The sequence below is a fragment of the Chelon labrosus genome (genome assembly GCF_963514085.1).
Source record: "Chelon labrosus genome assembly, chromosome: 11".
NCBI classification, from domain to species: Eukaryota; Metazoa; Chordata; class Actinopteri; order Mugiliformes; family Mugilidae; genus Chelon; species Chelon labrosus.
Genome location: NC_140344.1, coordinates 21,910,249 through 21,924,840, shown reverse-complemented (window position 1 = coordinate 21,924,840; position 14,592 = coordinate 21,910,249). Strand labels below are relative to the sequence as shown.

Genomic DNA, 14,592 nt, shown 5'->3' with positions numbered 1-14,592 from the left:
AATGAGAGGTTAAAGGGACCAAGCACAGATCCATGAGGCACCCCATTAGGATGATACTTGGACTCTATTCTTTGGCATGTCGCTTTTAAATGAGCAACCAGTGAGACCGGAGAAGCTACAGAGAAGGAAAATACTGAAGATGATGGATCAGAAAAAAAGCTCAAAAGGTCGAAAGGGCAATCATGTTTGACCTCACTGACCACAACACAGTTTTGGTCAGTATAAATATCAGCCTCGGTCCTCAGTGACTTGCTCGTTCCATAGACAAACACTGACTAAGAACTCAAACTTCACTTCGATCTGTTTGAGTTCAAACAGTCAATACACTGAAAAGAACCCTTTTCAATGTCAGACTGCCAGAACATTTTTTTCCTATCGAAAAGAAAGTAATAGCGACTCTCTTAGTTATTAACGTTACCACACATGTCTGAGAAGCCACAAAACATTTTTCATTCAGCACATAAAGAGGTCACATGTAAATGATTTCTTACTGAACAGCTATTCGCAAACTGTCAGCGAATAGTCAAAGAGTTATTTGCTGCATTTCTTTTTTTTTGTCTTGTGTATGTATATCACACACTGGTACAACTCTAAAGATATAGAATAGGCACATCTTGTAGTTAGTGGCGAAACAACAGTTATCACTTTGAACAAGGCAGCAGCTGCTAGTCATTAAATTCCACATGTTGTAATCCTGGAATTTATTTATTTAACAGCTAACATTTACACGCAAAAAGAAAAAAAATATCAATCATACTCACTCATCAGTCATGATCAATCTGCTGCTAGCTTATTGCATCTGTCCTCGTTGCTATTACAAACTACACTTTAACTTTCAATTTCTAACATTCAAACGTGACATACTGTAAGTGGTTCATCGAGGGCCCTAAAAGACTTTTTTTTTTTAAAAAGTAACCAGGCACATTATCTTAAGTGGTCTACTTAAAGGAATTCCTAGAGTGTTGACTTGATTTGAACATGCTTCTGAATAAAACAAAACGGGCCCTGCTCATAAATTCCATCAAGAAATTAAATATCCCCTCTAGGTACCTTTCAAGGTTATGATAAGTTATATTCTATATTATTCATGTTGTCAACAAGTCTCCTTTAAAAAACAACAACAAACACGGTGCAAGTTGGTCTTTCAGTGCTACGAGTTCCCTACTCTCTCTCTCTCTCTCTCTCTCTCTGTCTCTGTGTGGCGGCGCCTGGCCCCATTTGTAATTACTTCAGACAAAAGACTTTTAAAATGGCTCTTACATTTATAAAAAAAATAATAATAATAATAAAAAAAAGGCATTAAAAAGCATAATGATTTCTCAAAACAGCTGGGCACCGTTGTGTTTCGAAAACATTATTCAAACAGGAGTAAGTAGTGATTTTTTTAGGGGCCTATTTGCAGTGGCACATTGATACACATTTTGGTGAGTACTTACAGCAGCAGGACGACGCAGATAGGAATGTCTCAGGATGAGCTTTGCAAGACTTAGTGTGTTTTCTAAACATTAATCACTGGAGGTCTGTGGCATAGAGGAATAAACCGCACCAGGCAGTGGATACACAGGCTTCTTACTTCATGGGATTTGTTGGCAATATGAATCATACGGAGTAACACCAGTATTACTCTTATATATAATGCAGAGGTCCTCATCCTTGAATTCTTATTCATTTTCTTAAGTAGCAGTATTTATTTACACCGCATAGTGAATACTGTTATTCTGGTTTTGCAATGTGGTGTTTCTACTTTTCCCCTAAAGTGCCCCCTGAAGCTTCTGACCATTAATAATGCTATGGAGAAATGTTTAAACTAGCGGGTCCTTGTTGTGTTATTATCATCCTCCCCTTGGTTTCCCGCTGCTCGGCGTGCCGAGTAGGCAGTAGCAATGCATCAACAAAGAAAAGGTATCTGTGTGCCAAAGGAAGACCGCTAAAATATATGGGATTTGAAATATTAAAACATAAAATGCAGCGATACAATATGTTTAGAGGAGAAACACAGCACGTGAACGTAGCTTCTGTTGGTCTACAAGGAAACTCAACAGGACAAAAAAGAAAATGGGGTCAGACAGGCTGACTTTGATAATCAAAAGGCCAGCTAGTCACATCCGCTTGAGGTCTTAAAAGTTAAGCACAGGATAAGAGGGTTAAATATAATCTTGACACTGGGTGTAAATTGCTTTGACGGGAAATTATTTAGTTTGAAAAAAAAAAATATGAAATTTAGTGAGTCCTCAGCTTGGTCATATATAGATGATGCATACCTCATGGTTTTACCTCAAAGTGGGGAGCTGTCCGACGCGCTAATGCGAGTCAGAGGTAAGTCAGTGTTTTTTTTTTTTTTTTTTTGCAAAGACCCACAAGCGAGATTAGCACATCCCCCAAACTCTGACGTGCCGACAAACCTCCATCCCCTCAACCACCAGGGGGTCCGCAGCTCTGGCGGACGTCCAACAGCCCACTGAGTGCATTTGTGTGCGTGAGTGTGTGCCTGAATGATTCTCTGTGCATATGAAACTGAGAGAAGCAGACAGATAGACAAGAGTGCATGATAAGTGCATAAACAAATGTGTGAAGGCCTCTGGCTGTGAGTGTGATTACGTTTCTGTGTGTGCAGCAGAGAGAAAGAGGGACACAGATACAGAGGCAGAGAGAGACAGGGTGACAGAGAGACAGAGAAACTAATGGACACACTAAAGAGTATATGAATGCCTGAATGAATGTGCGAATGCCTGTGGCTGTGCTGGTGTCTGACTGGTTGTATTTACTTCCACGGCTCTGTAGCCTGTCAACTTATTTTAACAACTACACAACCTTTTTTCATACAACCATCCTTCTATAGATCTTGTGGGTTTCTCTGTGTGTCGGTGTGCATGTGTGTGTACAGAATAAAGCTTACCATCTGACAAAAAGTATTCCACCACTCCACTTTCGCCCTCATCCCCATCATAAGCCTGAAGCTGGTAGACAAACGTTCCCGCGGGGGCCTCAGGGGACACGACAGCCAGGTACGGGTACGGCTTCATGTTCCACTCAGGGACGTTGTCGTTGACATCAGTGATCTTCAGCTTCACCTTGTTCAGGTACCAGTCTGGGCCTGGGGGATAGTGCAGAGATAGTGATGGAGCTGTGGTTACCAACAGTGACAGCTGTCATGTAACTGTGTGTGTGTGTGTGTGTGTGTGTGTGTGTAGAGGAGGAGACAAGCAACAACAAGCAGCAAGTCAACTGAGGGTACAGGTATGTGAGAGATAAATCCTCTCCGGTGGATGGCAAAACATAATGCTGCAGGATTAGAATAAATGTCAGTGTTTCTCTCGTCTGCAGTGTAGAACTGATACCAGTACAGTTTCAATTCAGCTCAGAGGTCTGGTCAAAGTCAATTACCGCACTATCTTTAGTGGTGCAATTTACCCGCTATCTTTCTACTTCCTTTCGCTTTGCCATAGCTGCCAGGCTTAGAAGATTGTTTTAAGTGGATGTCAGGAGGTCTGTTTGGGCCAGTGGTAGAAGTTGGTGGACGTGACATCATCCACCCATTCTCCATCAGGGCTCCCATCCAGGCATCCAGACGCCCAGCCTCCCACGGGACAGAGCCTCGGCCACAGTCTCATCTACCAAGTCTGGGTAAAGCTACCTTGATCTTCCCACAGGGGCATTGGGGATGATGCCTCAAGGCTGCAGGCACTTTGTCGCTTGCACACTGCCTCACTGAAGTGAATAAGAAGATTCCAGGAATCCAATTACCAACTCGCTCACCCTAAGCTGGGGCAGACAGCAAGAGAGCAAAGCAGCGCCCAAGGAGAAGCGGTGTACAACTCTATGACAGGAGTGTAAACGTGATAACAGGGGATCGTTAGCCACATTAAACACAATGACACAATCTGGAAGAATTTTTTCACAAAAAAACTCCTGACACTATCACGAAGTGCCCTAATCTAATGTAGGGCGCTTCTGTTTTTTTGTTTTTTTTTGTGTGCAGAATCTATTCCTGCAAAGTGGAGCAAGTCTCAGAATTGTGAGCTAAGACACTATTTCCACAAATATTGGCTGTGATCTTGTGTCAACGTGGCATGAAGGAATGTCAGAAGGGCTGCCAACCAGTTCAGTAGGCTGCGATCCACAGAGGCCATCTGCCTCACCCCAGAGAAGGAGAACCCCCTGCCAGGACAAACAAACGCACAAACACATGCACGCACAGCTACGAATGCAAGGGCAAGGATTCGACAAGCATGCAAGTCATCCAGTCGCACCCACCCGGACACATGCTTGCACACTTGACGTAGCTGACATTAGCATTAGTCTCTTTCTGTCTGCCTGTCCCTCTCACAAACACGCACAGATGGACACTTCCGTGCAGAGGTGAGTTACCTGAGGGCTAAAAGTAACTATGGATTTCAAATCCCATTACGTAAAAGGTCTCTTGTTTGTGGCTGAGGGCTATATATGTACTTTTAAATCCGAGACAAAAGCAGCAGGAGTTTGCGATGCATCCTTTCACTACCTGAGGGCTGACTCAACAGATGTGCTGTCGCTGTAGAAAACAGTTCTACTTTGCTGGCTTTCCTAATATTCCGTAACATAATGTCTCTCCAAAGTCGATTGCAGCTGATATTATGAAACTATCCACCAGTAATGAGCAGTACCCGCATACAGCTTATAGTATAAAGACTTCAAAGTGCATACATTGCTATAAGAAATCCTTTACAGCACATAGCGTTCGCGTTCAAATGAGTCAGGGAGCAGAAAATAGATGCTAAGATCAGAGTTCCTGCTCCTTTTTTTAAACTGGCTCACAGTTAAGATGCGTTTTGACGAAAATACAATGTTCGGCAATGTTCTTCAGCTCTGGAGTGTTCACAACGGCAAACACAATGGCTGTAAAGTGTGTGACAGCTCCTAAAAGGATTGTTAGTGGGATAATAACGGAGAAAGGAAGAAGCTAGAGGAGAGAGTTAATCTAGCTTTCTGCTCAGGCTTTAAAGTTGCTCTGCGGAGGGAAAAGTTCTGACTGGGATCTGACGGCAGCTCGGATAAATAGGCACTGTATCGTGGGGGCAGAGAAACCAATCAATGTTCAGATGCTATCTCCTAAAATGTTGACAGCGGCAATTTATGCTCTTTAAGCCAGATCATCCTGCACTGCAAGACGGAACAATCCTTTCGTGATGAATAATGAGGAAGGGATAAAGATTCTGGTGCAAAGTAGAGCGGTTTAAAAGGCACTTAATCAAACAGAAATCAGAGCTCCAGCACTTAACATTTAGTTGACTATCAAATCTTTGCGGGGAGCGGTGCAAGACACATTCCTTGCTTCCTGCTTGTTGGTGTCTTTCCCAGTCGTGTCTCTGCGGTAATAGTGGTGATGATTTTACAAGGCTCCATCTAATTAGCTTGTTACAGAGAGACTAATCAGAGCCAAGGCAGATAATTAGAGCCTATCAGCTCTGGAATGATAATGAAGAATGTACTAGTGTGTGTATGTGTGTGTGTGTGTGTGTGTGTGAGGTGAGGGACAGCGTGTGTGTGTGTGTATGGGCGAGCGAGGGGTGCGCGCCGCCTGTTCCCGCGGTTTGCGAACGTGTGCGATTTCCTCTCTGATCTGGCGAGTTAAGCGGAGTGCGTCTGTGAGCGATGCCCCACGAGCACCGAGCCGACACGAGCTGCCTTCACCTGACCGAGACAAAAGATGTGATCAAATAACGAGCGGGGGCTCAGGGGCTCCATTGAATTTTTCAAAGTCAAATATGGCTCCTGCTCTCTCTCTCTGATGAAAGGGCTGGTCTATATTGTACGCTACAATCCCACAAGGATAAAAGCATCTGCTGGAGGACTAACGCAATAATGTATCATAAAAAGTTGCATGACAAGGGTTCAATGTGTGGTTTGCTGTGGCTTGGCAAATTAAACGACTATTGTGCGCCTATGTGTGTGTGTGTGTGTGTGTGTGAGCCGCGCACGAGTGTGTGTTCTATATCACTGTAAGCCATTCTGTTGATGTTTCCTGCTGTTAATCCTCTCCTTGGGTACTTGCTATATAAAGCTGCTAAGTGGCTTGCCGGTATGGGGAAAAAAATAAAAAGTTGTCTCAAGTGCTTCTGTGCACATATACACTGCCCACAGTACAAGGACACAGAATGTGTGTGAGTGTGTGTGGGAAGGGGATGAGAGGAAAACAGCGTAAAAGGAGAGAGGCACAGACACAGAAACACAAATATCTACAGTAGTACAGAGGGAGGGAGAAAGTGAGGGAGGCCAAGAGAGAGGGAGGAGGGGAGTATTATGTGATGCTTAGCAGAGAACGTAAAGTAGCACTACAATAGATGGTGGGAGCATCCATGTCTGGGAAGGAAGCGTACAGCAGCAGAGCTTGAGAGGTAAAAATCACGCCAGAACAAAGCGTAATTAATAACGCTGGGGTTTTTCTCACGCAATGCATCCCTTGCTCCTCCACCTTCCGCTGAGATAGATACACCTCTGCGCGGATTTAGACAAACTGCCTTTGCAAGCATAAACACCAATGGCCCGTGCGAGACATGGAATTTCAGGGGGCGCTTTTCCAGCGGCGGGTGAATGGAAAGTGAAAATCAGCTCAAAGAGGGAGTAATGAGGTACATTAACCAAATGTTTGCAGTGTTAAGGAGGCTCTATTCTAAGCCGCCCACCGCACACACACTCCCACCCAGCCCCCGACCCACTGTCTCTGCGCTTAAAGCGGAGTGTGAAGCCGTCAGCAGGAGATCAACACGCTAAAAGCACTGGGGACAGAAATCTATTAACTCAGGGATCCCACACACACACACACACACACTGGACTCTGCAGCAGCTCAGAAAGGCTGACAGGCTAACCCTGCAAACACACACGCAGGCACTTTCATCCCAGAACAATTACAAATGGTAGAAGTCTCCAAGTTGTGCTAATTTTTTTTTTTTTTTCACTCTATACCAGACTCTCTGCTGGAAATGAAAGTAAATACGTTTTATGAAGTAGGCAGTACGTCTTTCAGCAACTGTACATGCAAACTATTTCAACGTTATCAACATAATTGTGAATCAAAACATTAATCTAGGCACATATGCAACATACACTGATAAGGCATAACATCACGACCACCTTCCTAATATTGTACGGGTCTCCCTTGTGTCACAAAAACAGTTGTGCCTCATCAGAGGATGGACATGGGCCTTCTGAGGGTGTCCTGTGGTGTATGGCAACAGAATGTTGTTAGTAGGGGGCTTTGGGTGGTATGGGTTGAGGGGAGGGGCCTCTGTGGATCATCCCACAGTGGAATTTGGAGGCCAGGTCAACACCTTGTGCTGTTTTTTATGTTTTCTGACTTGTTTCTAAAGCATTTTTGTGTGTGTGCCTGGGTCAGACTGCATCCTGCTGGGGATGGCTGCTGCCATCGAGGAGTGTCATTGCTATGGGGTGGGGGTGTCTGGTCTGGTCTAGGTGGGTGGTACATGTCTCAGTAACATCAATGCCAGCAACACTGAATTGTCACAATATTATTCATTTCTCCTGTCAGTGGTCATAATGTTATGCCTGATTGGTGTATATGTGTAAAAAAAAAAGCATTATCATTCGGAACATTTACAGATTTATCTTGGCATCATAATATGTTGAAATGAAAGCCCCATGAGACATAACTGGCATAACATAACAAAACAAACTGTGACAGTGTTAAATGAAGGACATTCACTCCAACACAACTGTGTCCTCATCTGCATCTACAGTGTAATACTACATTTGCTGCTGGTTGATTCACGAGAGGGAACTCATTCACACGTGTTCAAGCGGGCATGTAAAATACATATATTAAATACGTCACAATAAACAGCATTGATGTTTTGTAAGCTCGGAACGCCATTTCATAGGGATCTGACTCTTCATATACATATTCTACTTCCTCATTTTTCTGCTCTGTCTTTTCCTCCACAAAATGCACGTTTGTGTAACTATTTTCTTTGTAATTACAGGGGGAGTGAGCCATTCTAATCCAATACACTTTTTGTCGAATTCAGTGAACATCTCCTCACGGTCTGCTAGCTGTGAGAAAAAAATAAATTCCTGTGTTTAGATGCAGCTCGATTGTGTGTACGCGGGGTGCAATCCACACGACACTATTCCAGCGAAACAGCAACAGGGAGGGTTCATGTTCATGCACGGGGCAAAGGGGCAGAAGAGGGAAATTCATTAGAAGAAGAAGAAGAGCGACCGTAAATCTGGCTAATGTTAACATGTTTAACTCCAAGGCAAGAAGGCAGTGAAACCGCCCGAGAGGAAAAGGTCAGATCAGTATAAATGGAAAAAGAAGGGCTATGATCAGACGAGGGCTGGGTGCCACGTTTACACTGGCAAAGCTTTCCAACCGCGGGGCGACCTCGGAGAGTTGAAAGGCTGTTTCTGCTTCACAGGAGGGCAATATTAGTTTTTCTGCGTTTCACAATACGCCGCCGCCGCCGTTGCAGTGTTGGCTGCAGCAGAGGGAGAGCTGTGAGCTGTGAGTGTTGCTGTCTCGCCAATGCGCATCCCTGAATTTGGAGGGCTGGGGGGAGGAGGGTGCTTGTTAGGCTGTCGTCGAGTTCAAATATCAACCGTCTTTCTCGGGAACGGCTGACTCCACCTTTAATTTGGCAGTCCTGGAAAACAAGCAGCACATCATGTACTCCTGTATTAATTGAGGACCCATCCCAGAGAACTAGTGATTCACTGCACCTAAGTCAGTAATAATAGTATAAGTGGTTGTTTCACTGCTTGGGTTTTCTCTAAATCACTCATTCATGCTGGCGTCAGCCTCATTTCCCTGAACTGTGACACTTTCCGTTGTCCCCTTAAGTCAGTCAGATGATTAATTATTTTTATAACATTTAATTTGACTTTTTTCCTCTCTGAAAAAAAAAGTATCTTCACATTAGATTTTTTTTTTATTTGCTGTTTGAAACGAACATTAAAATTTATTTGAACTTGGGGTAACATGCTTTTTGACATCAGTAGAACACTTTGCCTTTAGCAAAGCTTGTTATTCACTTGCTTCTTTTTGCTGCAAAATCAATACTACTTCTACTTTTTTTTTTTCACTTCAGGAATTCAAAAATTAAATAGCCTTAAATACTACAGGGTCTTTGTACTTTGGAACAAAGCTGCACATTTGCATAAGGGCGATAAGCGAACACATGGGGAGTTGGACCTGCACCCTGCATGCTCCGTCACATGTTAAACGGGTTGAAACAAATTACGTTTTCCCTTAGGAGCAGTGACTTTTTTTTCATACAGGCTTCACATATATATATTTTGGTTGTTGTGTTTACTGGAGGTGCCCAACAAGACAGATGCGTCTCAGATATTTTTTTTTTTACCGCGACCCAGAGAGTTCAACACATTCCAAGTTCAGGAAGCACGGGCAAGTAAACACAACACAAGAAAACCAAGGCGGCATCTTAACCAATCCGAGAATCACCAAACAAAACTCGGTAATGAGCTGCAAACACAGAAAACATTAATAATGCACAAAACAAACTGGGAGTAGCGCAGCCTACAAACGAATACATACAGAACGCGCTTGTTGTCGCCGGGGTGCAGCTCGTAATGTTGACTCTCTCGGTGTAGTGTTGGAAAAATGTTCTAAAAGCTACTTTCAATTGCTTAAATTTACTTCCTTCTCTGAAGGCAGATACCTGCTGTTAACCCTGCGTTTTGTTAGGCTGCATTTTCTCATTTTGCACAATTTCTTCTAAATGTTAGAATGTGTTGTCCAACCAGGAGAAGATGTGTTGTGAGTTTGCTTGTGCTTTCTGAAGCTGGAAAGGCTGGAGCTCTGTGGGCTACAGTAGATGTGTGCTCTGCTTGTTTTCTCTCGTAGGGCTTGTGTGGGTGCGTGAACATAAAAAAAGATCTGGAGCACAAGGTCTGACAGTGACTGGTTGTTCGATTGTAAGGTAAGCTTTGATTCATTATTGAAGGTTAGGTCCATAGAATTAAGGCGCAGACTGCCCGTGTGAAAGAAATAATTTATTGAGTACGTCGACCTGAGTTAAGTTTAATTATTCAATTAATTGCCCTGCTTCATCTTGAACAGAATAACTGCTATAGAGTACGGCTGGATGGAGGTTGGATGAATGGATGGATGGCGCTCTCCCAACTGGCCCCCTGACAGCCATAGTCCCCTTTCTGGTGGGCTCATTTTTCTTGTAGTTCAGCCAAAAGAATTACAAAATGTATTCAATCCCCTTTGTTTTACTGCTTTGAGCTGAGGAAAATGTGCCCTATTCACTTCTCTTCACGCGCATAAAAGAGGAGGATTTAGAGAGGAGCAAGTGTTGAATGGAGATATACTGGTAGCGCATCGCCTTCGGGGAAAGGAGAAATATCGTTTAGCCGAAATATTTTAAAGTTCATTTAAAACAACGGCGGCCGGGGATTGACTATTTGCTTTAAATGTTACAATAAGACGACGTTCGCGCACATTCAAATGCGCCAAATTGCTTTCCGGAGCCAACTTTCACGTCAGCAAGATGAGACGTATCAATCAGTCAATGGAAATGCTTTTAACTTATACACATACTCGCATGCCTTTATGACATGCCTTTGCATTGAGAGGTCCATGTCCATCATACACTTCCATCAAGACTTTGCCTATAATAGTAGCCTGTACACTTGCAGCCAAAAAGTATACAAAGGTGTTCACGAGTGTCAAGTTGTGCATCATTCCCAGTTAATTCTGACTAGCCGTCACTCTTTCTCACCCATGTGGCATGTCAGCTTTTGACAATACCCAAAATCACAAGACTTACAAGGCTTTACAACGACTTGGTATAGACTTGCACCTTGTCTTTAAAAATCATAGTCATGGATTCTCCTCGTGCGCATAAAAGAGGAGGATTTAGAGAGGAGCAAGTGTTGAATGGAGATATACTGGTAGCGTATCGCCTTCGGAGAAAGGAAAATATCATTTAGCTGAAATATTTTAAAGTTCATTTAAAACAACGGCGGCCTGGGTTAGGGTTAGGGTTAGGGTTACTGTTTGCTTTAAAGGTTACAACAAGACGATATTTGCTCGCATTTAAATGTGCTAAATCATTTTCTGCAGCCAACGTTCACATCTGCAAGATATTTTACACAAATTAAATAATTAATGCTGCATTGTGGGAATCATGAGACGTATCAATCAATCAATGGAAATACCTTCAAAAAAATAAAAATAAACTAAACACTGACTGAATGATTTCCATTTCCCACTGCCTACTCTGCTGATGTAGTTTACAGAATGACGTGGAGACTGGGAGGGAAATACACAAAAGACACTTGCATTGTGAGTACCCTCCAGAGAAACAGACAAGGCCAGACAAGTAGCTGAATTCACATGCAGCGATCCATGCGCATTGTGCGCTTCTACTATTGCGATCCTCGATTTCTCTGCTGTGTAAGGCTTAAATCCCGGCAAGACCTTGCACTGCGGGAACTGCCCATACACTCCCAGCCAAAAGCAGTTAGTGTTAAAAAAAAATAAAGAGTGTCAGGCCAATTCTCTATAATTGCAACATTCCCAGTGAATTCCTGCAAGGCATCGCTCTCCCTCCCCAGTGCTTTGTGCTGGCCTCTAGTGTTAGCTATTGACAAAATCCAAAACGGAGAAGGTATTTGTTACAACCTTCAAACAGGGGCCGCTTATAGACTTGAGGCAGAGTTGAACGGTGTGTTTAAAAACTAGTATCATGCAGCTGTAGTCATGATTTGCATCGGGGAGCCATTAGATAAGCCATGTTTTACTAAATTAAAGAAGACCTATTATGATCATTTCCAGCTCTATATTCATATTCAGGGACTCCATTAAAGTAGCGTTGCATGATTCACGGTTAAAAATAATCCTTATTCAACTCATAACGCTTGTTAAAAAGCCCTGAAGCTCTTCATCTGACTGAGAACGGGCCGGATCAGCTACTGTCTCTTTAAGGGCCAAGCCATCACTCTAAAACCCCAGTTTCTCCTGATTGACAGGTATGGGAAGCTTTTGCATGTGAGCAATGCTTTGTCCTCTTCCTTCTTTTGAGGTTCCAAAAGCAAATAATAAACCAACTATGCAATTTCTTATTCGTGGTTCTTGAAAATGGCAACTTCCCCAGATCTATCAAATCTGATCCGAAGAGCTAACAGCAGGAATGTCCGCTGCAACCAAGATTATTCAAATGCTGGAGTACATTAAATACATATACCACTGCTCAAATAGACTGTTTTTCGTATGTGTACATACATTTACCGAGAAGACTGTAGCTTGCCTTTGTAGGCGTGTTGTGCCTGCGGCATATGTCCGTATAACGGAAACCGTGACAAGCTGACATCAGACACAGATGTGAACATGATTGTGTGTCCTCATTAAGTGTCCTGGTAAGCCATGCTAGTGAGTGAGCACGCAATATACCAGAACCCTGAATGGAAAGCAGTCACCATCAGTGTAATGAATTGTACTTGTACTTTTCCTGCTTTGACAAGCTATATTGCCAGCTATAAAAATTAGTCTGTTCCGCAGATTTTCCACTTGACATAAAAAACTAAACACATTTGCACTGAGTATGTCGGTTTATTTGCTTTCAACACTGAGCTGTGAAGCTGGGAAGTTGTAACTTGCTGAAGGAATATGAAAATAGACCCGAAAGGAGAGAGGGAAAATAAAAAACACATCTATGACGTGAACGTTAGTCACTTTCAAAATGACTCATCAAATCCCCGCTAGCCGTAAAGATGAGGATACAAATTCGGCCAGCTGAGGTTAATCAAACTGTCGGCGCTGGGAATAGAAACTTTTCAAGCTTTATACCAGTAAGCCCATCCAAATGAATGTACTGAGGTGACAACTTAACCACGTTAAGTTTAAAAACTACAAGTTAAACCCCTCCTGTCACTGTGGACACACCCAGATAGTGACTTTTTGACTACAACCTAAAATTGTGTTAAATTTAAAATACATGGTCCAAAGTTGACTCGGATCAACTCACTGCTGAGTGAAAAGTTAGGTCATGAAAACATCTGGTTTGTGAACTGCTCAAACAGAACCGGATACAAAACCGCATCCGTCCCATATGGTCTAGTGCAGGGGTCTTCAACGTTTTCCAGGCCAAGGACCCCCAATCTGATGGAGAGATGGAGCGGGGACCCCCTACTTATATATATATATTGTATAAAATTGTGTTTTATATTAAACCGGTCCTATAGTGCCTTGTAGAAATGTACCTTGTTGTTCTGCATTCAATACTAAGATATTAAAATAACAAACAGGTTAATATATTCATGTTTTTATTTTGAACATGCAAGGTACAGTGGTATGGGTGGCCGTGCCACTGCCATTTATAAACATACCTCAAACTGAGGTGAATATAAAAAAATGTCTAATCAATCAAAACATTTTCGCGACCCCCCTGCAGTACCTCCGCGGACCCCCTAGGGGTCGCGGACCCCCTGTTGAAGACCTCTGGTCTAGTGGTTTGGATTCCAGGTCTTCTCCCAGGCAGGGTTCAACCCTCACTATGGGAAAAACAAAATCCTTTCATTTATGCTTTGAGATGTCCATGTCTATCATACACTTCTATCAAGACTTTCCGCTAAAACAGTAACCTGCACACTTGCAGCCAAAAAAGTATACAAAGATGTTCAGGTTGTGCATCATTCCCAGTTGATTCTGAGTAGCCATCTTTCTCCCTCGCCCATGTGTCATGTCAGCTATTGGCAATACCCAAAATGACAACACTTACAAGGCTTTACAACGTAGTTGATACGACTCTTAGATGGACCCCTTGTAGACTTGGTATAGACTTGCGCTGTGTCTTTAAAAATGACAGCTACAGTCATGGATTTACAGTTCAACATAATTCCAGGGGCTTTCTGGGGGCTTTTAGGAAGGCTTTGTGGAAAGGCTTTGCTTGGTAACATGGCCTCATCTTCTTCCTGTTGCGCAGGTTCCGAAGGCAAACCATGTAAACCATTCTTAAATGCAAATGGCAACATCTCAAACGCATCTCATTGCGCACATACACCTTCAAGCCCGAATCTGATCCGTAATATGACGTTCATCAATAACATGACCGTCGGCAGCAACGACGATTACCGGATGTCTCTGTTTGGTAAATATTACGCTCATTGAGTGACATAACAGCGTTTATTTGAATGCTTGAATACATTAAATGCCCATAAGAACGCTCAAACTGAGTGGTGCACAGCCTTACTAACTGCTGACTGAAAGGTTTCTTTTCCTTTCGTCTGTTCCCTTCAGGGGTCGCCACAGCGAATCACCTGCTTCCATCTCGCCCCATCCTCTGTATCCTCGTCTCTCACACCAACTACCTTCATGTCCTCCTCCACTACATCCATAAACCTCCTCTTTGGTCATCCTCTAGACCTCCTGCCTGGCAGGCTCTAACGTCAGCGTCCTTCCTCTGAACATGTCCGAGCCATCTCAGTATGACCTCTCTAACTTTATCTCAGAAACATCTCACATGAGCTGTCTCTCTAATGTACTCATTCCTGATCCTATCCATCCTGGCCAAGTGCTGAGAAAACCTCAAGATCTTCACCTCTGCTACCTCCAGCTCGCTGACTGAAAG

The 14,592-nt window shown here is 43.2% G+C and overlaps 1 protein-coding gene across 1 annotated transcript in view; it reads right to left on the bottom strand.

Annotated features, from left to right (window-relative positions):
* LOC311495990 (neural-cadherin-like) overlaps positions 1-14,592 on the bottom strand; it is a gene marked incomplete at its 5' end in the record, with an annotated part of 94,679 nt that overhangs the window by 63,591 nt on the left and 16,496 nt on the right. Inside the window, one exon of the mRNA XM_084555699.1 lies at positions 2,897-3,094. Coding sequence (XP_084411825.1) covers positions 2,897-3,094 — 198 coding nt within the window. The remainder of the gene's footprint in view (positions 1-2,896; positions 3,095-14,592) is intronic.